The 25,969-nt window shown below is 51.1% G+C and overlaps 2 protein-coding genes and 2 gene segments (V, D, J or C); all 4 read right to left on the reverse strand.

Moving 5' to 3' along the window:
- LOC134553834 (M1-specific T cell receptor alpha chain-like) overlaps window positions 1-25,969 on the reverse strand; it is a 225,863-nt gene that overhangs the window by 179,407 nt on the left and 20,487 nt on the right. The window lies entirely within an intron of this gene.
- On the reverse strand, window positions 331-16,588 carry LOC134553903 (Ig heavy chain Mem5-like). Its single transcript, XM_063404037.1, has 9 exons — window positions 15,829-16,588; window positions 13,959-15,108; window positions 13,213-13,514; window positions 8,570-8,599; window positions 3,744-3,792; window positions 2,487-2,762; window positions 1,788-1,859; window positions 1,340-1,456; window positions 331-1,256 (listed from the first exon to the last, which is right to left on the reverse strand). Exons 2-8 carry the CDS (start codon window positions 14,014-14,016, stop codon window positions 1,341-1,343), a joined length of 903 nt encoding a protein of 300 aa, XP_063260107.1. The 5' UTR covers window positions 14,017-15,108; window positions 15,829-16,588; the 3' UTR covers window positions 331-1,256; window position 1,340.
- LOC134553859 (immunoglobulin heavy variable 4-61-like) lies at window positions 9,037-24,208 on the reverse strand. The segment is given in 2 exon segments: window positions 9,037-12,574; window positions 24,122-24,208. Coding segments are annotated over 2 exon segments (441 nt in total).
- LOC134553879 (immunoglobulin heavy variable 3-30-like) lies at window positions 17,475-19,226 on the reverse strand. The segment is given in 2 exon segments: window positions 17,475-18,648; window positions 19,107-19,226. Coding segments are annotated over 2 exon segments (396 nt in total).

The raw sequence follows: 25,969 nt of genomic DNA on the forward strand, positions 1-25,969 counted from the left end.
GGGGTCTGCAGGGCCTCAGGGTCTGAGCTGAGCAAGCTGACTGCAGCACAACTTGCTGTGTCCTCTGCAGAGGCTCTCTCAAAGCCAGCAGGAACTCAGCCAGGGGAGAAAAGCCTTCTTTCCCCTGCAGGATGTGGTTAATTTGTTTTTTCAAAAGCAGGGCAGGGTTAATCCTGCCTGGTGTGACTGAGTCAGAAATGGTGACCACAGCATCCTGCCTGTAGCTTGTGAGAAGGGCCAGAGCTGGGAGAGGTTTGTGCTGGGCTCTGTTAGGTAGGAACCAAGTTGCTATGGGAAATATCACTCCATCAAACCACCCAACATTGTTTCCTGGTGGCCCCTTCCTCCTATCACTGAATGCAAAACAACAGCAGGGTTTCTTCTCTGCTGAGATGAGCCTTTTCCTCCCTCATGCCTTTGGCAAGGACTCTCCTCACTGAGGCTCTTGAATGTGCCAGAGAGACCCTTCCCTGCACAGAGTCTAGAAAAGACAAATCCAGACAACAGGAAAGCTACATTTTCAAAGCCGTGTTTCTAATCCCTGTGGGCTTTAGGTGAGTTGGATTCCAGCAATCTCAATCTCAGTTTCAGAAGAAAAAGCACAGAAAACCAACAGCATGTTCTCCAAGTACAACTTTATTTTTGTCACTACTGCAGGAACCTAAAATGCAAAAGAGATATATTTGGGAGAAGATATACAGGCTTGATAAAGAAATGAAAGTTATCCAGATGAATTGAATCACTTCAGATCCTACACAGATCTTTGCATCTGCAATACACACTTTTTTTTATTAAATCTAACCCAAAGCTACAAATGACCACTACTGGCCTTGAATTCCCTCAGCAGTAATGCTCCAATTGCACAGGCAGGAACACAACATGCCAGGGAAAGGTGCTTTTAAAAGGCCAAGTATGTAGAGTGAGCATTGGAGTTTTTAAAGCTGTTGAAGCAGATTGGACACTTGTGTGCAAATGCCAGACGAGTGAGGAGATCTGCTTAGCAGGAGCATGAGGATAAATGCACTCTCCTCAGTTCTCAGAGGAGAGGAAACAGCAAAAGCACTTAAAACTCTCCAGTGTCAATCAGCTGGCCAGGCAGGAGTGATGAGTGATCAATGTCTTCAGGGGAAGGTGCTGCCTTGTGTCCTGGCTGGTTTCTGTCAGCAGCTCTGCCCTGCTTGTTCAAGCCCCTTGTGCTGCAGGTTCACGTTCTTTGCTGCTCTTCTTTGGGTTCCACTTGCCTTCATTCCCCATGTCTGAAAGAGCAAAGGGAGGTTTAAACTACATTTAATGAAATTCAGCCCATGAACCACTCTTTGATAGCTGTGTGCTCCCTTACCTCAGCAAAGAAACAACTTGATACTCATGAGGGTGTTGAAGGCGATGCTCTTTGCCAGCAGGACTCGCAAACCCAACACAGCCATGGACAGCATGTTCACTCTGTGCCCTTCAGCATCTGCTCAGTGACCAGAAAAGAGGGGAGACATCATGGTCTAGGTTTTGATGTGGTGACCTTGGCAGAAAGTGGGAAAAACCACAGGTGACAGGTTAAGGGAAAGGAAGAGCAGCAAAGGAACAGACAGTAGAGAACATGGCAACAACAGGGGAGCCCAGGGTCTGTCTCCATTGCTTTTTCCTTCCGGGACTTGTGGGTAACTGCAGGAGCTACCTTGGAACAGCAGCTTGTGTGTGCTGAATATGTTGTGTTCTCCCCTGGAGAAAATACATTTCCTTGCCTTTATGCCCCAGAGAGCAATGTAACTTGCCAACCTGTTTGGGTGACTCACCTTGTGCTGAGGGCTCTGTGCTGTTGCAAACCCTCTCACTGGCCCCTGTTCCTGGTTCTTCAGCCTCCTCTTCTGTAGTGTAAAAAAGAAAAGGCATTTTAAACTATATCCATGTTTTCTACAGGATTAAAGAAATGTTCATGTGGCATTTCCTGTAGGACCTTGAGGGATGTTGGGGCCCATATGATGAATCATTAATTCCGTCATTAATTTGAGGAGACAATTTCTCCATGTAGTTGCAGGAAACAGAAGAATTCCTGCACTGTTTTAGTTTCCATTTGAATGAGCTTCAGGACTACAAAAACTGACCCACAAAATATAACCATTTATTTAGTTAAAGCAGCCTCACAACACTCCTGATCTTTAATATTTTCTAGCTTTTGGAAAGGCTGTTCCAGCTGGTGCTGCAGCATTTTTGCTGCTACAGGATAACATATTTAATCATAAGGAAATTCACATTTTGAACAAACAGATCATGTCTTCCCTCTTCTTTGCAAAATAAGGTCTCCCCAAGTAATTAAATAGTGGAACCCATTTCTTTCAGATGCTTTGAAACATCTTTCAGCTCTCCCTGCTGAACTACCAAATGTGTCTCTCATTCCTGCTGCCTGCCCAGGGCAATGGTGTCAGGAGGAGAACACAAAGCCCCACAGGCCACTGTCTCCAGACACAGGTGACAGCTGTGCCACCAAACCCTACCTGGCTGTGTTGTTATTGTGCTGTTGTCGAATTTGGCCGTGCAGGTCACCTCTGTGTCTTTTGTCACATTGACCACTTTGATTGCATTGTACAACCCCTCTGGTGTCAAAATGGACGTGCTCTGTTTATATATGACCTCCTTAGAGGGCATCTCCAAGCTGATGTCCTTTGTAAGGAAGTTCCTTGCCAAACAAGCTGCTTTCCCCTTGCTGCCACCTTCTTCCAGTTTCTTTGATTTCATCAAAATGACTTGAGGGACTGAATTCTTTTGAGTGTCTGTAAAGAAAAGCACGGTTAAGACATGACTGATTTTACTGCAGGCTTGCCCAAGTGACCAAAAATTCACATATACTCCAGCTGTGACTAATTTTTAGCATCATCAACCACTGTCTTTTTGTGGTCTTTATTTCTTGCTGCTTCTTCCAAAAGATCAAATTAAAGACAGAAAGGGGTATGGGGGGGGGCGTATTTTTTAGATTTAATCCCACAGGATGGCAGCTTCCTTTTTGCCAAAGCTTTGCATGTAAGTGTACCTCTGATTTTATAAGGGACCTACAAACAAGAAGAGAACTTTTACGAATGCCTGTCCAAGAGTCCACTTATTCTGCTTTCTCAGCAATTTAATTCCAAAACACAACAATTCTACCTGGATTGCCTTGCATGTTCATGAGACTGTTTTTCCTTTTACTCTCTCTTCCATACACCAAACAGAAATTGAACATCCTTTAACTTGGTTTGACCAGTTCAGTTGAATCCAAACTCTGAACAATTTAGTAAGATTAAATTAGTGCAGAAATGCTGTGTAACATTTATTTTATGCTTTTGTACATTACCCTTCTCTGCTACCAATGTTGTATTTTTGACTCTGATACAATAGTCTCTGGAACTTGTATACCAACTTCTGCAGACACTTTATTTCCCTTTAGACTGTCCAAGCATGACTTTAAAACTATAAAACTCTTATTAAGTAGCCTGGATAAATGGATAGATATAAGTCCCAAAGAAATTCAGAATGATAGCAGACAGAACTTCCCTTGTGGAGTTCAAGTTCTTTGGCAACATTGAGAAGTGGGATTAGAATATTTATACATATAAATTGTCTAGTTGCATGCAAATGATTACACATAGAAAGTCTAATTAGTGAATGAAAAATATGAATGAGTGTCTGCATGAATTTTAGGGGGAATAAAATATTAAAAAGGGGGAAAATTTAAAGAGTAACAACTCAGAAAATGCCAGTGTATAAAGGATACCTACTTGGCTCCACGGTCAGTTGAGTTCCATTCCCAAAGACAAGAGCAGCAGTAACACACAGTTAAAATGTGCAGATCAAAAAGGGCTCATTTCACTATTCTTCCTATACACATTTCCTTCCCAGGTGTTGTACCACGGTTGGCCAGAGCCTGTCAGTCCTGTGCATTCCGTGTTCTCTGAGAAGACCTTGAAAGGCTTTTCATGTGGGCTCCTCTCCAGGCTTTCCCAACAGACACAATACAAACAAGCTGCTTCTCTGCAATAATCCCCTGGGCTAGACCATCAGCAAGAAATCATGTACACGGTGCAATTGCAGCTCTGAGAGCAGAGGATTTCTTTTATCTGACCCCAGAAGCCTCACTCGAGTCCTGCTAGTTTGGATTACCTGACAATACAGCCATGAATTCCTACCACTGCTTGGTTCTGGAAGGGATTTGTTTTATGTTCTGACAATTTATTTGGACAGAAAGTTATACTTCTTCTTCACTTCAGTCTTATAAAGTCACAGCAAGAGCCCAATATTCTAAAACGTTCTGGGCCTTAGCATTCTCAAAGAATATTTCATCTGAAATAATCCGACCTGAACCAAAAGGAAAACCTTCTCTGTCCTTAACAGAGCCCTCAACACAATATGCCTGAAGTATCCCACATGGACACTAATGGTTGCTATTTTATGTCCTTTTGATTTGGGGAATTCGCAAAAGATTGAATAATTAAGTATTTGTGCTCTAAAAACTTTAAAATGCATATTAGTAGCTCCCAAAGGAATGCAAAACGAAAAGGAAGAGGTTTCTCACATTCTGGAAATTTTGGTGTCAATAAGTGTTTCAGCAGTCACAAAAGGGACTTTGATAGTTAAGTCCCAACGTCTTTTACTGTCCAACAGAATCCCAGAGTTGCTGTGCAGCTCTGAAAATATCCTGTCTTTAGCTAGAAAAAGAAAATCATTGAACAGCATGGAAAGAACAGGTCTTTTTTCAGACTGCTAAATCTGCTTGGGGTGACATGCACCTTTATTGAACATCATGGAATTCCAAATAAAGATAGGAATAACTAAGTCTTCTTATAATCGCTACTCTCACATTGGTCGTTTCAGAACACACACAACTCGGGAGAAAATTGTCTTTCATTCCAGAAACTCTTGAATATGAGGCACTTGTGAGAATTTAAGCCCAAGGCTGTTTAACCTCCTTCCTCCTCTGTCCTCAGGGCAGTGGAATTACTTACGTGGGGACACTGTGAGTGTGGTGCCAGTGTCAAACCAGAACTTCTCCAACCAGGCAGTTACAGATCTGTCTCCAAACTCCTCACCACTGTCAGCTCTTCACTGAGCTCTGCATTCCTGCCCCAGGTCAGTCAGTGGCTAAGTCCACTGGGGAACTGGATGCTTGACAGGAGATTGGAGCCAGAGTGCTGCCCAAACTGGGAATCCATTATCCCATGCTAAGTAGTGCCCTGCTGGTGTTTGGGGATCATGGGATAATGGTGCTATGCAGAGTGAGCCCAGTTGTTGCTGGGAAACCTTCCTGAGCAGGTCCAAGCTGAGGATTTGGCTTGAAAGCCTGGCTGGAGAGCGAGTGCACTCAAGGCATTACTGCAGCTGAAAAATCTTTCAGTGAACCCAAACCACAAAACTTTTTTCGCCACCCCTTACCTTCCTTTTAAAGAATATTTTACAAATAAAGAAATGTCACTTACTTGGTACAACTCTGAGAGTCGTCCCTGGTCCAAATACAAGCTTATCTGTCTTCACACTGCAAAGACTTATTCCAAAAACTCACTCTTTCCTCATGGTGTTCAAAAGTGCTGTAAATACAGGAGATGAAAAGCCAGATAAAAGTCCTAATTATCCATGGGGGCAAGTTTATGAGGGATTCCAGAGGTACATTTACTCCTAAAACTGGAAAGGGAAAAATTATTAATTGAATAGTTCAAAGATTTCAGTTAGCTTGATTGAGTATAGACTTTTCAAATTCTCCCTTTCTTCCATCTTTTACAATGTCCATGAGCTCTTTTATCTTTCCAGGCTAAAAGACAATATAGAAAGAATGTTCTATTTCTCTTCTTAATCATTATAGTCACCCATCTCCTTTCTTTCCCAAAATAACTCACCTTTTTTCCCTGTTTTGTTTTTGTACAGGTCTCTATGCTGTTTATATCACCGTGGTACTCCGGCCCCGGTACACAGTGATCTATTTCCTTGTAAAAACTGTCTCTGTTCCACTAAACAGAATTTTGGATTGTACAGGCAGTCACGTGACTTCTTCAGTGGTTTGAGACCCAACGTACCACATGAAGAAACACTGTGTGGCTTTCAAGGAAGGATCATAAATAATATCAGAAAGGTGGAGTTGTAAGTGAGGACTTGGGGATTACATGACACCTCTGAAAAGTCTGAGGGAGTTAAGCTGGATAGAAAGCAGGAAAATTATCAGTACTTTTCATGTTATGTCAAAATATTTCTGAAAACTCTTCTGACTTGCAGGAAGCTTTCCACTTTTTCCCATTTATTTCAGTGCTCAGAAGCAGAAGGAATGTGCCCTCTGGGCTCGTAGGACTGGTGTCTGGTGGTCCTTTAGTAGCTTAGAAAGTCGTTCTGGTGCTTTGGTAAGAGGAGAAAGTAGGCAAAATGATTGTTCTTTGTTGTGTAGAGGCACTGAAACCTTGGGAGTGAGGATCAAAGAGTGAAGGAGGTATTGCACATTGACCAAATCCTTAATGATATTCAACATTTGTATCATAAACCCTTTATGGCCAGAGGCAGACTCAACTTCTGAGATTCTGCAGCTTTAAGAGACCATCCCTGGCTTTTGTAACAAAGGAAGGGCCCAATGAGTCTGTGCCCATCAGGAAATATTGGTACAAAAACAGGTGAGGAACGATATGAACACGACTTCAAAATAATGAAAAAACAAAGGGCTAAAAGGGGTGCACTGTGAGAGTGTGCATATACACAAAGAATATCTGTGGGGGGAAAGAAAATCCTCTGGGAAATTACCATGGCTGGGTGCCCCTTTGCAGTGCCTGTGCAGAAACACATGGAGTAGAAGAACAAACACGAGGCATTGGAGCTCCATCAGCAGGTGCAGGGCAATGACCTCATGGACAGCAGAGAGAAGTGTTGGGACAGCTCACGTGACCCAGGAAGGAAAATGTGTGGTCCAATGCAGGCCAGGGCACAAGAGAGGATCCTGGGTTCATGTGGCAGTGCTTTAATCAGTTTTGTTGCATATGTTCTCTGTAATAGTTCAGTTCTCTGTACCCTCACCCCCCTCATTAATATTCCTTTGTTCCTTCACTCTCCCTCACAGTGAGTTATTTTTAGCCCACATTTGTTAGATGTATCTGTTACCCTTCCCGCCTTTGTAACTCCCCTCCTACCCTCTCCTGATTAGTCCACGTTATGTTTCCCCACCCCTGGGTCCCTCAGCAACTGTTCCCGGTAGGCTAGTGACAGCCAACCACTCCCCTTGCTCCTCCCAGCCAGCCCCTAACAAAAACCCACTGCACCCTCCCTTCCTCGGCCAGTTCTGGCCTGAGGAGGTGTTTTTAATAAACCCTCTGTTTGCTCAGGACTGTCTCCTCCTTTCTTTCCACTGCCTGCCGCTTCAACACCGCTCACAAGAGCCCCTCAGGGATAAGAACCCAAGGGAGTCAGCCCTGCCTGTGCTGCTTGCAGGCTGACCCCACTGAACGCCTGTCGCCGCGCCTGGGCTTGCCGGGGACAGAGTCGGTGGACTCTAGTGGGCACCGCGACAGGTTGGGTTGTGTTGGGTTGTGTTAGGTTGTGTTGACTTGGCTTGGCTTGGCTTGGCTTGGGGTTGGGTTGGGTTCAGTTGGGTTGTGTTGGGTTGGGTTGGGTTGCAAGGGCCCATAAAGATCATCTGCTTCCAATCCCCCTGACATGGTCAGGGACATCTTCCACTATCCCAGGTTACTCCAAAGACAGTCCAGCTTGGCCTTGGACACTTCCAGGCATGGGGATGATCTGGTCAATATGTGCCAGGACATCACCCGTCCCATAGCCCAAAAATTCCTTCCCAATATCCCATCTAACCCTGCCCTCTGGCAGTGGGAAGCCATTCTGCCATGTGCTGTCACTCTGGGCCTTTTTCAAAGTCTCTCTCCAGGTCTCTCTTGGAGCTTCTTAGGCACTGGAAGAAGCTCTGAGGTCTCCCCAGAACCTTCTCCTCTCCAGACTGGGCACCACCAGCTCTCTCAGCCTTTGAGCTCTAACTCTGCAGGCTGGAGGCAGCGCTGTGGGATCATGGAGATGTGGTGGGAGAGCTTCCAGGAGCATTGTAGTGAGTGAAACCAGGCTTCAGGGAAGACAGGCTGGGAAGGCAAGGAGTGGGCATTGTCCTTTCTCTGAGGCAACAGTTGGGATTTGTGCTGTGGGATGAGAGCACATGGGTCAGGATTAGAGGCCACATCAGCAATGGGGACACTCTAGTGGGTGGCTACTACACCACACCTGATGGGGAAGAAAAAGGCGAGACCTTCTTGGGACAAAAAGGACATTTCTGGGCTCTGGTCCTCATGGGGTGCTTGAAGTGTCTCAAGTGTCTGATGGCAGGACAGCACAGCTGAGCACACACACTCAGGAGTTTACTGGAGTGTGCTGATGCAAACTTGCTGACACAGGTGGCTGGAGAGCTGGACCTCCTTCTTGCCAGTGAGGAAGAACTGATGGATGTGAGGTGGTTGGGGCAGCCTTGGCTGCAGTGACCATGCACTGTTTGAGCTCAGGATTCAGGGAGAAGAGAGCAATGCAAAAACAGGAGTGGAGCCCTGGGCTTCAGGAGAGCAGAATCTGGGCTCTTCAGGGATCTTCTGGGAGGAATCCCATGGGTTGTGGTCTTGGACAGAGGAGGGCTCTAGGAGAGCTGCTCCTTTTCAGAGATTAGCTCCTTGAGTCTCAAGAAGGGTTCCTCTTGACAAAGCAGTAAGTCAAGCATTGTGTCAGAAGGCCAAAATGATGAACAAAGGGCTCCTGAATAAACTCATAAGGGGTAAATACAAAGCAACCATAAGTGATTCCAAGTCCTTGTTCTGATGTTTATAGCAGAGATTCCTTGTGGGAAGTGCTATTTCTGGTTTCCAGGTCTTGTTCTTCATGTATCTGCAACTGGCCATTGTTGGATCTGAAGTTAAAAGGATCCTTGGTTTTACCAAAAGCCTCCTCTGTGCTCTGAGACAAAGAGAACATAATGCTGAGCTTAAGTGTGCTGTCCACAAAAAATTGTTTTTGTTTCGTGGTGTGTAACAAGCCAATAATTACACACTCAGAGGAGACATTAATTATTTATTTCAGAGTTGCTCAACCCTGGGTGCTCCGTAGCATTCCACAACTCAAGCACATCAACTATGAAAACCTTTTAGCATTTATGCATTTTACCAAACAAAGGAATTAGTGTTCATTGGCTACAAGAACACAGTTCTCTCATTTATTAATAGTCTATATTCTATTGGTTAATCATTCTCTTGTTTCTCATGCTGATTAGTCCATATGCTCAGTCTTTCTCTTCTTTTGGGTCAGGGGGTTTCTTGGGTCAGTGGTCTGTGTGTTGGTGGCTGTGATCTCCCCCTGACAGAATTATCTTTTACCCACTTGGAGCTGATTTTAACACAACTGCGGAGTTTGGCTTTGTTAGTTTCTTCCTTATCATGGGAGTTCTGCCAGATATTCTTGTGGCTCAGAAATTCTGGATTGTTTGTGTCCACTATCAGTGGTACATATTTCTCTCCCATTAGGATTGAAATCTCTGAAGCATGTTGCCATGGCTTAAGGAACGGCACTCCCCAACCAAGATCCTCCAAAAAAACCACTGCTGCTCTCTTTCACTTCCCCACTGCTCTTTTTTCCCTTCCCCTTCCCTCTGCAGTGGGATGGAGTTAAAAACTGGAGCCACAAAAGGTGAAGAAGACGGGTTGAAAAGAGAACAATTTAGTGGGAACAGCAATGAGATAAGAAAACAAACAGTAACAGCAACAATATTAATAAAAAAGAGTGAAAAATCAACTATTTACAAAAAAACCTCACAACAGCAAACAAATACAGGATGCCTTCCCCTGTTTTTGGGACTGGAAGGAACACCTGTGAAGAGAGGAAGAGTCCCTTTCCCTACCCCCAGAAATGAGGAGAGGTATTACAGAATAACATCCCTATTTTAGCCATGCACCCTACTTGCTACTGCAAAAATTAACCCTGTTCTTGCAGGAACCAGAACAGATGTCAAGCCCTAAACCTTAACAAGGCAATGCTAGGAACAAGTTATTTGTCTAACACTTGGACGTAACGTAGGGCTTGTTGGCTGCTCTGTTTCACAGACTGTCTTCCTTCTTGTTGATTAGGCTTAAAAGTATACAAAGATCAAACATCATGCTTTCTTAAGAAAAGTTTACATCTTCCACATTTTGCAACAAATGGAAACATCTCAATACAGAAGGATCTTGCCCAACTGTTTAACTGGATCTGGCAATCAAATGTCTAAAATGAGCTGTTTGCAAAAGCCAAGATCTTGGGCTGAATGTTGAAAAAATTGGTCTTGGGGGAAAAAAAAAGTTTTTCTGTTGTATGAGTAATCCTGGGAATCAAATTTGTGCATGTGCACAGAATTGTCTGGGGAAAAACAGACGAGGTAGGGCCACCATGTTTCCCCTTCAAGAGAAGGGAGGGAGACAGTTTGTGTGTGGTGGTTCAGTCGTTTTCAGTCGCTGTGGTACGTAGTTCACACTGTGCTAGATGGTTCTACAAAAACACTTGGGGTTTTTCCAGTGGCAGGTGATGCCTCTTCTTTCATGTCTTTGAGGTGCTGGCTTTTATTTTCATCTTTCTCTACACTGTTCTACTTCTGAACATCTAACACTGCTCCAGAGGATGCTCTACACAAAAAATAACACCTGCTCATGGATTCCTTGGAGACACTACAGGTGATCACAGAAAATTAGATATTGAAGGTGAAACTGTAAGTTACTGTCCATCCACTATGGACAGGACAGATAAAAGCAGTGATTTGAAGTGAGCTGGAATATCTCCTTGAGGAAACCCCTGGGCTGTTGACACCTACAAGAAAAGAGGGTGGTGACAGAAGAAATCAAGTGGTATTATCTTTGTGTTTGTCACTTCTGGCAGTGCTGTGTTGAAGGGCTCTGACATTAATCCACTACAGCAATTCTTCCATTGAGCCAAAGGTGGGAATTGGAGCAAAGCCTGGGGACAACTGCCTGACCCTCTGGCATCTGTAGCTCCTGGATGGGATGCCTCAGGCACTATGCTCAGGAACACAAGGCCATGGACACATTTGCATGGGTCTCCTTGTGTCTTCCATGAAAGCCTACACTTCTAAATAAAGAAATGAATGCTCAGTGCTCAGAAGAAGAACACCTGTGTTTATTCACATGGAGCCAGAGCTGGAAGTGCAGGGAAGGAGTTTTTCATCAAGTCCTGGGAAAGTCCATCTTAGCAGTGAAGTGCCACTTTTTCCTCAGATACAATTAATTGACTGTTGTTATGTGTTACTGCAGTGTTATTGTGAGACTCCCTAAACATCATGAAATATCCAAATGCAGTTGAATTCCACCTTCCTATGTTAAAACTTCAGCTCTTTCAGTGCCCATTGTGTTTCTCTGTCACAATTTAAGCACTGATGCACCACTAAACACCACACAGCTGCTTGCTCTTTCCCCCCTTCTTGGATGAGGCAGAGAATTGGAAGGGTAAAAGTGAGAAAACTTGTAGGTTTAATAAATAACTTAGGAGTTTAAGAAGTAAAGCAAACACTGCATGTGCAAGCAAAACAAAGCAAGGAATTCATTCCCTACTTCCAATTGTTACGCAAGCATCCACCCTAATCCAAAAAAGCAGAGCTCCATCACACATAGTGGTTACATGGAAATAAAAATGCTCAGTGTCTACCCCCTTCCTTTTTCTTCCCCATCTTAATATGCTGAGCATGATGTCCTATGGCCTGGTTGACTCCTTTGGTCAGCTGGGGTCAGCTGAACCAGCTGTGTTCCCTCCCAAATTTTGTGCACACTCAGCTACTCACTGGTGGGTGGAATGAGGAGCAGAAGAGGCCTTGACTCCATGTAAGCACTGCTCAGCAATAACTAAAACATTCCTGAATTACCAACACTCTTTCTAGCACAGATTCAAAGCACAGTCCCATTCCAGCTACTATGAAGAAAATTAACTCGACTTAAACCAAAGCCATCATATTCTCTAAAACAAATCCACCCTCTTCCCCTGGTTCTTTCTGCCTGTGGGAGATTATGAGAAGGAAGGAAGGAGTTAACAACACATTCATGGTTTGGGGTTTGCTTGTGGGAGACTGCCGTTGTTATTGCTGTTGCACTTCTGCATCTGTTTCTGCAAAAGACAGCCCAGACTAGTCTTGAGGAGTCTGGGAAGAGCCTTGCTTTGCAGCAACCACAAGAGACCTGGCTAGATTAAAGCCCCTCCTTCCAATTCTGCCCCGGCCCTGCCTGCGTTTCAAGCACTGTGCCTTTTTCAAGTTCTCTCATGCTGCAGAAATAGGTGGCTGTGTCTGCAGCTGCTGGCGAGAGCAGTTGCAGCCACAGCTGGTTCCTGGAGGGGTCTGCAGAGCTGTTGACTCGGGTCTGGAAGGATGAAGCGATGTGCTGGAGCTGTGTGAAAGGATACTGCATCACCATGTGCTGCAGAGCTTTGCCAGGAGTCTGCCGGATCCAGTCCCACGCGTAGTTGCTGTCAGTGATGGCCACACCAGAGACATGGCAGGTGAGCCAGACAGACTCCGAGATCCTCCCTACTGTAGGGCCTGAGGCCTCTGTCTTCACCTGAGAAAGGCCACCTGCAGCCCCAGGAGACAAGGATAAACAAACAGCAGCAGCTTAAGCAATCAGTCTACTCCACCCCTGTGATTCTGCTTGTGATGTCCAGGATCCAACAACTGCAAATCCATCTGCTCAAAAACCCTTGATTCCTTTAGAATCTCAGACCTGGGAGAGACACACACAGCCTTCCCCATTCTCCCACTGAGCTCCCAGATGATCCTCTAGAATTCCCCATTTCCTCTGCTCACCCCTCAGGCAGCAAAACCCATGGGCTGGGCTGAGTGGACATGAGCTGTGCCCAAAGCCACAGCAGGACTATTCACACACCCAACCATTTGGGCTGGGTACCTGTAATACTGGAAACCAAGAAAAACAGGAAAATTGCTTCAAAGCTGACGCAGTGAGAAATGAGATTGCATGGCACGTGGGAAGAAGATAATCATAAAGATTGGAGCTTATTTGGGTACACCAAAATATATGATTTCCCTATTAGAATCAAACATTTCAAAACTCTGTGCTGTGTCTACATGACTCTTTGGGAGCAACCCTGAACATCTGGGCAACACAGGCCCCTTCCAGCTCCGAGGCAGAGAGCTGGGATGCTGACAGGTGGTTTGTGCTCCACCTCAGTGGGAATTTGTGTCTCTGTGTGAACAGCACAGAAGTAGCGGGCACAGTCCCCGGCATGGAGGAGGTGCAGGCTGAGAGATGCCACAGAGAGGGAATTGTCCCTGGAGGCTGTGGCTCGACCTTCCACTGCTGACCCAAACCGAATCTGCGATGAGTAATGGCTTATCCAGGACACCCATTCGAATCTGCCTCTGGGTGCCTGACGGTACCACCGAACATAATGATTCTCGAAGGTGAAGCCAGACCCGCGGCAGGACAGGGTGACGGAGTCCCCGGCCGCTCGCAGCCCTCCGCCGGCCTCCTGCAGCCTCAGCTGTGCCCGGAGCCCTGCGGACGGAGAGCGCAGGAATCGGGCAGGGCGCGACCGCGGACCGAGGGCGGTGTCCCGGGGTCCCGGTGTCCCCGGCCCTGCCAAGGGGGAGCGCAGGCACCGTGCACAGCGCACCCAGAGCCCGAGGCTGCTCCTCTGCCGTCCCGGTGCCCCGGGACAGACACAGCCACAGCCGCCACCGCGCTCCTCCAGGGAGAACACCGTGCCCGGGCTCATGCCCTGCGAGCCCTCCCGGGGCTGAGCCGCACCTGCTTCAGAAATTGCGAGGGAGACCGCAGGCAGAGCCGGCCCCTGTCCCCTCCTCTGTCCCTGTCCCTTCTGTCCCTGTCCCTGCTGCTGCAGCTCCCCAAGCCCCCGTCCCTGCGCCTTCCCTTGACCCTGCCTCTCGCTGTCCCTCCTTCCCCCGGCCGGGCTCGCTGCCCTCCCCGCCCGGCTCTCACCTGCGGGCCACACGGCCAAGGCCAAGGCCAGCAGCCACAGCCCCGGCCCTGCCGCCATCGTGCCCGGCCCCGGCTCCGCGGCAGCCGCACAGGAGCCGAGCGGGGCCGCGCTCGGGCCGCTCCCGCCCGGCCCCGCCTCGCCGGGGCAGCGCCGCCGCCTCTGCCCGCCCCGACACTCCCGCCCCGGGCCCGGGCACACTCATGTCTGTGCCGCTGGAATGGGCCAGGGGAAAACTGACTTTGCTACCTCAGTCAGTTGTTTGTCACCTGAGCAGGGACACAAGGACGCTGAGCAGAGAATCACAAAAGGAATTTATTCTTTTATACTTTGCCTAAGGTGTGCCCTCACCTAGTCCATGGAAGATCCTGCTGCAGAGAAAAGCAGGTCAGATCTGTGCCTGATCAACAACTCTTGCTCACATAATCCCTGAGTGCTCATCCTGTGCTGGATCCGTACACTCTGGTCCCATGCTAGTGGTGCAGATGAGTGGTCAGTGGTACAGGAAAGTTCAATCTTCAAAACCCTGGCCCCATCCACCACAGCACTCTGGAACCTACAGCAACACATCTCCATCATCCCATGGCTCTGCAGCCAAGGCACAGAAAAGAAATGAGGCCACGCTGGACAGGAGCCCAGGCAACGTGCACCAAACCTGCACTTCCCCAAACAGCTTCTGCAGTTCCCAGAACAGATCCTCCTGCACCATAAATGGGACCAGCCCTTCTACCACCCCTCCCTGCACTGATTTTTAGTGCCACCAAGCCAGAGAGATGTTTCCTGCACCTGCCACTGCCTAACAAGGGTCTTCCTCATCTGTCAGTTTTAGGTTCACTCTGCTGCAGAGCTGCTCCAGGGTGATTCTTGCTCCACAGTAATACGTTGCTGCATCCCCTTGCTTTGCTGCCAGGATCTGCAGTGTGGTCCGGGAGCTCTCCATTGATCCCACAAAGTGTTCTTTGAAACCTTGTCCATAGATATCACCCTCACTGTAAATAAATTCCAGTGAGCCACTTGGCCCTTGGCGGTACCAGTACATGAAGTACAACCACATAGCACTTCTCTCTGTGCTGCACTCGAAGGTGACTGCATTTCCCTCTTGCACAGTCAATTCCCTTGGATGCTGCTCCAAGATCACCTGCCCAGTGACTGCTGCAGAGAATAAGAACAAGCCACAGTCACTCCAAGATACAGGAAAGGTCAGGGCAATGCTGGTGGGGCTTTGGAAGGGCACTGAAACAGTAGGAGGACAAAATGCTCCTCTTTGAAGGCAGCTGACACACATGGGCAGAGCTGGTAGCAGCTAGCAAGGCTCACGTGGAAGGAGACTCCACAGTTCCCTCCCTCCTTTTCCCTGTCAGACAGGAAGCATTTTCTGATTTTCCCCAAAGCAGCAGGAAGGATTTGCACCATGGGTTGACAAATCCCTTTGTCCTTGCCTAGACAGCATGGTGAAGGACCCACTCTCCTGTCCCTGAACCTGCTGTGGATGAGGCCAGGGAAGACAGAGGCTGTTGCGGGCAATGGGCCTTGGTGCCTGTGCTGCCATCCTGCAGCTGGTCTGTGCCCCAGGGGCCGCAGTGGCCCAGGAGCAGTGCCCAGTGCCAGGGCAAAGCGCTGGGCCCCAAGAGCTGAGGGCAGCAGGGAGGTGCCCTGCGTGTGCCCAGGCTGCAGAGGAGGCAGCTTGGACGGAGGTGCCGAGCTCCCAGGCACAGGAGGAGCAGGGCTGCTCTGGCCGTGCTGCACAGGCACGGCTGGGCAGCTGGAGCCGGGCACAGGTGCGGCTGCAAGCGCTCAGCACCGCTCCTGGAGCCGTGCAGAGCACAGGGCCACGCTCAGCTCCTGGGGCCAGCAGCCCTTGCCCTCACTTACCTACAATGGGCAAGAAGCCCACGCACAGGGCACTCCACATGGCCAGCCGCGCTCTGCCTGGCCTCTCTCCACCTTCTCTGTGCCGGCACAGCAGCTCTGCCCACACCTGCCCTGCCTGTGCCTCTGTCACTGCACTCAGGCCCAGTGACCCCTGCTGGTCCCTCCCTCTGTCTGTGACAGCACTGACGGGGAGAGGTGGGGCAGCAGGAGCAGAGCTTGAAGCTGTTGGTTGATGTCTGGGTGCTTCTCACACTGCATAGTGCAAGAACATACTTCTTTTGGCAGGAAATGCTGTGGTGGGCAGAAGGTGAGGTGTCTCTGAGGGGCCAGCCCTGGCCTTTCTCTCAGGAAGTTTCAAAGCCTGCTGCTGGGACTTAGAAGCTGACTGGGGAGGCTGTCAGTTTGTCCTCCTGGCCCACTGGCCTTGCCTCTGCTGAGCTGCAGCTCCCACATGGGACACGCCAGGATTTCAGCTCAGCTTGGCCAGGGCACCCTGAAGCCAAAGTGCTCCTCACCCTGCTCCCTACACTCTGGCCCAGCACCCTACTCGCTCCCCAGTGATGAGCCTGCTGCTGCTGCCTCTTCCTGTCAAAGCCCTCCCGCACCCCTGCCCATCAGCAAAGGCAACCCAGGAGTGTGCAGGGGCCAGGCTGCTCAGCAGAGCCAGGACACTCCCTGCCCTGTGTCCTCCTCCTCAGCAGGAACCCAGGGCTCTTCCTAGCACCACAGGAGGGGACAGCTCTGAGCCCTGACAGTGTCATTGTCCTGACTGCAACCACCCTGCTGGGGAGCATTGCCCCACTCCACACAGGCCCACCACAGGCTGAATCCAATCCCTCCTCTCTTTTTCTGGCTATTTGGATACAGTCCTTTGTGGAAGAGATCTCCTGGACAGGGGTGGGAAAGAGGAGTTGGAGAGGGTAGAGGAGGCCACTGAGAGTGGAGACCTGAGGCTGGGGAAAGAGGCAGTGGGATTCAGGCCCAGGGGGAAGCAGGTTGTCCTGGGACACATGGGGCTGCTCCAGCATGTCAGTGGTTATCCTGAGATTAGTTCAGTTGTTTAGAGCATGGCCTTAATGGTGCCAAGGTTACTGGTTTGGCCCCTGTACATGGGTATGCACTTAAAGAGCTGGACTCACTGATCCTTGTGGGTCCCTTCCAGCTCTCAATATTCTGTGGTTCTGTGATGTGCTAGGTTCCCTAGAGACCCAAGTCCATGGAACACTGGCCTGGTTTGGAGAAAAAGAGACTCTCGTGCTGCTTCATCTTTTTCTCAGCTTGGTGAGGAAGGGAAATGGAGTAAGATGCTCTCCCTGGTACACAGTGATGGGATGTGGGAATGGTTCAGACCTGCATGAGAGGAGGTGATGGGTGGTTTACAGGAAGCGTTTCTTCACTGAGAGTGGTCAAACATTCGAACAGGCACGCCAGAGAAGTGCTCAACGCCGCTATCTAGACTGTATGTAAAAGGAATTTAAATAACACTCATGCTGTACAACAACCTTTGTATATTTGAGGCCTGGAATGGCCAGGCAGATGGAGCTGAGTGGTTATTCTAGCTTCCTTCATTTGAAACTGTCCTTTTTCTCCTCTCTCCCTACTCTCCTCCTCTCCTCTGCAAGCCCCCAGGACCAAGAAGACCCCGATTCTCTGACCCCAGGCACAGCCCCCTCATGACTCTCCCCTTGCATGGGCTGGGACCCATGTGAACACGCAGGAGGGGAGGAAGCTGGTGTACTTCAGGCACACCCCAAGTGTCTCTCGCTGTGGTCCCTCCAGGGTGCAGTAATTGAGTGCACTGTCTCCCAGCTCCAGCCTGCTGATGGTCAGAGTCCCAGAGCTGTGGTCAGCCTGGCAGGAAAAGCTCCTATGGGCAAAAGGGGCTGTGTGGCTGCAGGAGCCTCCATGGCCCTGGCACTGCAGCAGCTACTGCAGGGGCTCACCAGGATGCTGCAGATACCAGGCCATGTAAATACAGGAGGTTTGGGGCTGTAAGTGCAATGGAGGGTCCCAGTGTTCCCTGCTGGCCACCACACTGCAGAGCTTCTTGCTTGGATCTCATCACCTCGAAATGCACCTGAATGAAAATCAGGCCCACTGCATCACTGCTTTGCTCTCAGTGGTGCAAGGAGATGACTCCCACAAGGGTTAAAGGAAGCTGGCAAAGGGGTTGCCAAAGCCCAGGTGATTTGCATGTTCCATTTAAGAAGGGGACCAAGGAAGGCAGAGTGGGACTGGAGCCAGGCAGTCACCAGGCCCACTGGATGACAGAAAAACCTAATCCTCTTCTACAGAACAGAACATTGCAATTGGGACTCAGGAGAAGGAAAGCCTCAGTGTTGGGAAAAGAGCTCTTCATGAAAGGCCAGGATCTCTTGCGAGTGGGGATGGCCCCGGCTTCCTTAGGAACAGCCCTGAACCACTTTGGAATTCACCGTCCCCAAATTTCGTGGGTGCTGAGCCAGACCCGAGCTGGTTTGTGTTAAAGCTCAGCTGGGTTTCCTGTCCCCGTGGGAACAGCGCAGAAGTACCGGGCAGAGTCGCTGGGATGCAGGCTCCGCAGGGAGAGATAAGCCTCGGACCGGGAATTGTCTCGGAAAATCGTGGCCCGCCCCTGCACTGACTGGCTAAAATAAAAGACTGTCGGATCATAACTAATAACGGACACCCACTCCAGGCTGCCTCCGGGAGCCTGACGGTACCACCAAATTCCATAATCTCTAAAGGTGAATCCGGACCCGCGGCAGGACAGGGTGACGGAGTCCCCGGCCGCTCGCAGCCCTCCGCCGGCCTCTTGCAGCCTCAGCTGTGCCCGGAGCCCTGCGGGGGAAGAGCGCAGCAATCGGGCAGGGCGCGACCACGGACCGAGGGCGGTGTCCCGGGGTCCCGGTGTCCCCGGCCCTGCCGAGGGAGAGCGCAGGCACCGTGCACAGCGCACCCAGAGCCCGAGGCTGCTCCTCTGCCGTCCCTGTGCCCCGGGACAGACACAGCCACAGCCGCCACCTCGCTTCTCATGGGGAGAACAGCCATGCCTGGCCTCATGCCCTGCGAGCCCTCCCGGGGCTGAGCCGCACCTGCTTCAGAAATTGCGGGAGAGCCCGCGGCCAGAGCCTGCCCCTGTCCCTTCCTCTGTCCCTGCCCCTGTCCCTTCTGTAGCTTTCCTGTCCCTGCTGCTGCAGCTCCCCAAGCCCCCGTCCCTGCGCCTTCCCTTGACCCTGCCTCTCGCTGTCCCTCCTTCCCCCCGGCCGGGCTCGCTGCCCTCCCCGCCCGGCTCTCACCTGCGGGCCACACGGCCAAGGCCAAGGCCAGCAGCCACGGCCCCGGCCCTGCCGCCATCGTGCCCGGCCCCGGCTCCGCGGCAGCCGCACAGGAGCCGAGCGGGGCCGCGCTCGGGCCGCTCCCGCCCGGCCCCGCCTCGCCGGGGCAGCGCCGCCGCCTCTGCCCGCCCCGACACTCCCGCCCCGGGCCCGGGCCCGCGCAGTAAGGGACGAGAGACAGCGGAGTGTGAGGCTTTCTTTTCTCTTTGTGAGCAAAGAGCCTTATTATGGACACGAGGCTTTTTAACCTCTTGCTCATCAGTGCTGAGAGACCTTTTTTGTTTCTCCCACTGACTCACCACTCAGTGGCTGGGGTTGGGCAATGTGCTGGGATGGACACAGCAGCACCACGACTGTCAACTGAGCAAGGGAGTATTCCACACTGCAATATGTGGTTCTCAGAAATTAGGCTCAAGGAAAGGGGGAAAGGGGACATTTGCAGTGATGGCATTTGTCTTCCCAAGGAATCATTCTGTGAGAGACAAACCATTTTTCCTAGAAATGACTAAAATCTGCCTATTGATGGAGAAGTAGGGCATAAATTCTTTATTTCTCTTGTCTTGCAGACCCAGCCTTCTTTGGTTTTCATCTGTTGAAGTGGAACGTCTCTCCAGGTTAAAAAGGCTGTCAGAGCTGGCCCTGTTTCTGGAGAAGCAAAAGCTGGTTGGGGTTGTCATAAGTGTACGGAAACACGATGAGGTGGCCAGGCTCTTCTCCACGATGCCCATTGACAGGGCAATGAGCACAAAATGAAAATCACAAGAGATTCTCACCGAACATCAGAGAGAAACACTTTTTCACAGTGTGAGGGTGCCCAGCTACTGGTGAAGCTGCTCAGGCACCTTCTGGAGTCTGTGCCTGGAGATATTCACAAACTGTTTAGTCATGACAGTGGGGAAGTGGAGCCTGTGCAGAACTGAGGCTGGAGAGGGTTCATTTTGAAGGACAGCAGCTCTTGTGAAGGAATGGTGGAGCCATTTGACTGCAGACGGAGGGAGGAAGGGAAAAAGAAGCAGTAGAGATGAAGACCAGTGATTAATTGCTCAGAAATGATCCCACACCTCGTTTCCTGTTGTCCCTTTGCTTTTTGGTGAGAAGAGACAGAGAAATCAGGAATGCAGCTTTGAGGATGAGCCTAGGAGGAAACAGGGATAAAGTGGAAGCAAGGCATTTTGTAATTGCTCACAATTCTACTCTTAATAAATTTGGCAATAAATAAGAATCCCTGCAGTTTGCAGTAAAGGCCAGGAATACCAGTGGTGCACAGTGATGGCACCTGACTTCTTGGAAACAGCCTTGACACCCACTGGCTCCCGGGCCCTGCCACTCTCACCTTGCCGACGTCTAACTCAACCTCTGCCAGACCCCAGCAGGTTTGTGTTAAAACTCATCAGCATTTCCTGCCCCCGTGTGACGGCACAGAAATACCGGGCAGAGTCCTGAGCTTGCAGGGGCCGCAATGACAGATAAGCCACGGACCGGGAATTGTCCCGGGAAATCTTGGCCCGACCCTGCACTGCTGTCTCGTAGTCCTCTATACTGCCCGACGGGGTGCTGATAAAGGATATCCACTCCAGGCTAGCTCCGGGAGCCTGACGGTACCACCAAATATCATGTCTATCAAAGCTGAATCCAGACCCATGGCAGGACAGGGTGACGGAGTCCCCGGCCGCTCGCAGCCCTCCGCCGGCCTCCTGCAGCCTCAGCTGTGCCCGGAGCCCTGCGGGGGAGAGCGCAGCAATCGGGCAGGGCGCGACCGCGGACCGAGGGCGGTGTCCCGGGGTCCCGGTGCCCCCGGCCCGGCACAGCCACAGCCGCCAGCCCCGGCCCACAGCCCCTGGCGCTGTGTCTGCCCCGGCCTTTGCCCGCCTTCCCGACCCTACCTCTGCTCCTGTCCTTTCCCCGTCTCCGCCCTTGTCCCCGTCCCTCTTCGTGCTCCTGCCCCTCCCTGTCGCTGTCCCTCCTTCCCCCGGCCGGGCTCGCTGCCCTCCCCGCCCGGCTCTCACCTGCGGGCCACACGGCCCTGGCCCTGCCGCCATCGTGCCCGGCCCCGGCTCCGCGGCAGCCGCACAGGAGCCGAGCGGGGCCGCGCTCGGGCCGCTCCCGCCCGGCCCCGCCTCGCCGGGGCAGCGCCGCCGCCTCTGCCCGCCCCGACACTCCCGCCCCGGGCCCGGGTCCGCGGCCCCGCCGGGCAGGACGGGGGGGTGGGGGGGACCCAGGAGAACGAATCTCGGAGAGGGGCGCTGCCTGCTGTAGGCAGAGGAGCAGCGGCGCCCCGGGAGATGAAGGCTGCTGTACCGGGGCTATAAGCGCTCCTCCATAGCTGTCCCAGTTTCTTGTTCTCTGAGCCCTTTCAACTCCTCAGTATTTGTAAGAAAACCCTGCCAAAATTCTACATACTGCAGCAGCATAGAACATTATCAGCGTGGGGAATCTGTGCAATCTTTTGTGTCCTGAGTAGAGTCCCGCCGGAGGCTGTGCCATTGTGGGGATTTCCAGCATCATCTCACATGTAAGATTTCCTAACCTCCTATCACCTTTCCTAGGATGTTAATAAAACATTCTCTGTTCTGAGAGATCTGTGCAATACCTTCTAGCTTTACAGAGATCCAGCACCTCCTGGGCCAAAACATCAGGGAGGGTTTTCAGGAATTAAAATAAGGGGAATAGTCTGGAGAATGGAGGCTCTCAATAACCTTTGAATGATCATGGTGTTTGGGGGAAGTACCTGAGGACTGCTAGAGGAAAGCAAATCTCACTGTCTCCAAGAAGGGCAAGAAAGGGGACCCAGGGAGCTTTCCTCGAGCCCTGAGATGCTGATTGAGCACCTAATCCTGGAAATCATTTCCAGGCACATAAATGACAAGAATATTTGCAGGACTCACCAAGGGGAACTCGCACTTGACAGTCTTGATAAAGAACTTCTATGCTGAAATGATTGGCTTTGTAGATGAGGGGAGAGCAGTGTGTATTGTTTGCCTTGGCTTCAGGAAGGCTTTCAACACTGTCCTTCAAAATAAGGTCCTAAGAGAAGCTCAACTCCTAAGAGAACTCTCAACTGAATGAGTAGATGGCGATCTGGACAGAAGAGCGGACAGACAGAAGATCCCTAAGAGTTGTGATCAGTGCCATGAGGTCTGGCTGGAAGTCACTTTCTAGCAAGGCACCCAAGGGTTCAAAGTTGAGTCCAGCCCTCTTTAGCATCTTTATCTGTGATCTGGAAGATGGAAATCAAGATGAACCTCAGCAAATTCTTTAATGAAACAAGAGCAGTAGGAGAGGCTGCTGCACAACAGGGTTGTGCTGCCACCCAGAGGGACGTCGGCAGGCTGGAGAAATTGAACCTGAGGCAGTTCAAAAAGCTGTACTAATTTTCAGTGGGGCAAAGTTAATTTTTTTCACAGTAGTGCCGATGACACAGGCAGGGGGATATTTTAGCTCAATATTGCTCAGTAGTGCTCACAGACCATCAAGGCCTTCTCTGATTTGCATGCTGCCCCAGCAGTGAGTAGGCTCATGATGGACAAGATGCTGAGAGGAGAAACAGCCAGGACAGGCGATGCCAAACTAGCAAAGGATTATTCCATATGGTAATACATCCTTTTCAGAAATAAGACTCAGAGAAAGAAGGAGGAAAGGGGATTTTTGGAACTATGGCATTTATCACCCACAGTGCAGCCTCACAGTGTGAGGATAACCAAGCACCGGTGCAGGTTGTCCAGGCACCTTGTGGAGTCTCCATGCTTGGAGATACTCACAGACTGTTTGGTTGTGACCTGAGGGAAGTGGAGCCTGTGGAGAAGCCAGGCCAGAGCAGTTTGATTATGAAGGAGCCATATGAGAAGTGTAGAAATTTACCCTACACCTGTTCACATTGGCCTTGTGCCTTTTGGACAGAAGAGGTAGAGAAACCAGGAATGCAGGATTGAAGGCAAACCTGGGATGACGTGAGGCTTCAGCAGGGCCAAGATGTTTTAATGCTTTTTAATGTTGTTACTCGCAATTCTACTCTGTTTTAAATTTGCAATAAACTAGAATCCTGGCCGTGTGCAGTCAAGGCCAGAACACCTGCCTTTGATCTGACTCCTTGGGAAAAGACCTGAGACACATCAACTCGTGGCCCCTGGTGACTCTAACCTTCCTTACACCTGCCACACCCCGTGCCAGGCCCCAGCAGGTTTGTGTTAAAGCTCAGCTGGGTTTCCTGTCCCTGTGTGAAAGCGCAGAAGTACCGGGCAGAGTCGCTGGGGTGCAGAGCCCACACAAACAGAGATGACTCTAACTGGTAGCTGTCCCTGGAGACTGTGGCCCGACCCTCCACCGCTGCCCCGTACATTTTTGCATTGCTCGAGAAGCTGATGAGAGACAACCACTCCAGGCTGCCTCCGGGTGCTTGACGGTACCACCGAATTGTGTATCCCCCGAAGGAGCTGCTGGACAAGCGGCAGGACAGGGTGACGGAGTCCCCGGCCGCTCGCAGCCCTCCGCCGGCCTGCTGCAGCCTCAGCTGTGCCCGGAGCCCTGCGGACGGAGAGCGCAGCAATCGGGCAGGGCGCGACCACGAACCGAGGGCGGTGTCCCGGGGTCCCGGTGTCCCCGGCCCTGCCGAGGGAGAGCGCAGGCACCGTGCACAGCGCACCCAGCGCCCGAGGCTGCTCCTCTGCCGTCCCGGTGCCCCGGGACAGACACAGCCACAGCCGCCACCGCGCTCCTCCGGGGAGAACACCGTGCCCGGGCTCATGCCCTGCGAGCCCTCCCGGGGCTGAGCCGCACCTGCTTCAGAAATTGCGGGAGAGGCCGCGGCCAGAGCCTGCCCCTGTCCCTTCCTCTGTCCCTGCCCCTGTCCCTTCTGTAGCTTTCCTGTCCCTGCTGCTGCAGCTCCTCAAGCCCCCGTCCCTGCGCCTTCCCTTGACCCTGCCTCTCGCTGTCCCTCCTTCCCCCGGCCGGGCTCGCTGCCCTCCCCGCCCGGCTCTCACCTGCGGGCCACACGGCCAAGGCCAAGGCCAGCAGCCACTGCCCCGGCCCTGCCGCCATCGTGCCCGGCCCCGGCTCCGCGGCAGCCGCACAGGAGCCGAGCGGGGCCGCGCTCGGGCCACTCCCGCCCGGCCCCGCCTCGCCGGGGCAGCGCCGCCGCCTCTGCCCGCCCCGACACTCCCGCCCCGGGCCCGGGCCCGCGGCCCCGCCGGGCAGGACAGGGCGGGGGTGTCTGTGGGCGTGGTGTGGAAACGACTCTCTCCACTCCTACCCCATTGTCCTAGAGTGCTTCCCTCCACACCTCAGAGCTCCCCACTGCACCCCCACAAGCCCTGGATCCTTCTTCCTAGGTCTTGCAATCTATTCTTGCCGGTTTTTCCTGCTGGGTTGTACAACTGTCCTGTGGACGACTTGTGGCATCGGGGTATGTCTGCTGGGACTCCCACTTAGGGGAGGCAGCAGAGGGGCAGTGGGACACGGTGGTCAGGAGATGGTGGGGCTGCACAGACCTGCTGGAGCTCTCAGGAACAAAACTTCCTTGTCATTCTTCCCAGAGTGGGAAATAACCCTAGAAATATATGAGTCTGCATAATCAGAACTGCTGTGAATTTGCAACCCCCAACTTTCCCCACATTTTCCTGCCTGTATCCTTGTTGTCTCTGTGTGAGTCGCCTTCACCCCACACTATGCTACATTCAGAGTCCTATTCCTCCTTTGGCATTCATCTGACTTGTGAACTTAAAAGCTGAGGGTTGATAAAGAGAAACCAGTCAAATTTCCAGGGCATGCTCAGTGTCTTTTCCTGTTGTTCTAGCCAGGACACAAGAAGGTGTCCTTCAGTCCCAGCAGTACAGTGATGCCCGGTGTACTGCAGTTAAGGTTTACTAGTGGGAAATCCTCTTGTGAGCAACAAGAGCAACGTGGGTCCAGGAGCTCTCTTCATAGATAGGCCAGGCTGAGTTCTACTTGGGCTCTGGGATGCCCAGCTTGCCTTTGAGTTTCCAATCCTACCAAACAGTGAGCCCAGCCCAGGGGAAACTCTCATCATGATCATAATTTTCATCTTTGTCTTCAATCAGTTTCCATTATCTGATGATCTCAAGGCATTGTATTAAATATACAGAACCTCTTGCCTCATGGACTGCAGTGCCATTGGTTGCTTAGGTATTTCGTAGTTTTACTAGGCTTTCCTTAGCTTTTCTCTTTTCTTGTATTTTCCAAAGTAGCAGACTTCATGCTGGCTGGGGTGTGGGGAGATCTCATCATTTAACCATGTGCAGTGTAGAGAAGATGACCCTGCCCAGTGCTGAAGGCATTAAGGTAAAAGCTGCTTTTTTCTTCTTTGGCTGCTCTGCAAAGAGGGGCAAGATGAGGGTCTGTGGTGCATTGGGTGAAGGGCTAGGGCTGGCCAGAAACAAAGCAGAGACAGGGATCCCCTGCTGTGCCCACAGCCCAGTCAAGGCTTTGGACAGGATGCCCCAGCAGCACTGGATTCTGCAGTGTCAGCTCCCTGGAGGTGCAGGTAAGGACTGACCCTGCAGTTGGATGTTATGTCCAGATATGTTGATGGTTTTCTTGAGGCATGTTTGTTTCTGTATGAGGAAGTTAGAAAAATCATGTCTCAGCTCATCTGCAAAGAGTCCCGTGGTCCTGCCTGTCTAAGTCACTGCTCTGAATACCTCTGCACAGATGGGGACTTTCAGAAAAATAGGGGAGAGTTGGGATGGGAGAAGTTGGAAAGGCCAATACAAGAAAGAGAGGATCATTTCAGGCATGAAAGCACAGCCGAGGCTGGAGGATGTCAAGCCTCAACCCCCCTGTGCTGCTGCTGACACAGATTTTGTACGAAC

The sequence above is a fragment of the Prinia subflava genome, chromosome 8 (assembly GCF_021018805.1).
Source record: "Prinia subflava isolate CZ2003 ecotype Zambia chromosome 8, Cam_Psub_1.2, whole genome shotgun sequence".
Classification (NCBI taxonomy): domain Eukaryota; kingdom Metazoa; phylum Chordata; class Aves; order Passeriformes; family Cisticolidae; genus Prinia; species Prinia subflava.

What these genes read in the sequence shown, in the direction of transcription:
- LOC134553903 (XM_063404037.1), bottom strand. Translation starts at nt 14,016, where the DNA reads ATGGCGGCAGGGCCGGGGCTGTGGCTGCTGGCCTTGGCCTTGGCCGTG. An exon ending in ATGGGATTCCTCCCAGAAGA is followed by an intron (nt 3,793 to 8,569) that starts TCCCTGAAGAGC and finishes TAACTGTGTGTT; the next exon opens with ACTGCTGCTCTTGTCTTTGG. An exon ending in CACAATAACAACACAGCCAG is followed by an intron (nt 1,860 to 2,486) that starts GTAGGGTTTGGT and finishes TTTACACTACAG; the next exon opens with AAGAGGAGGCTGAAGAACCA.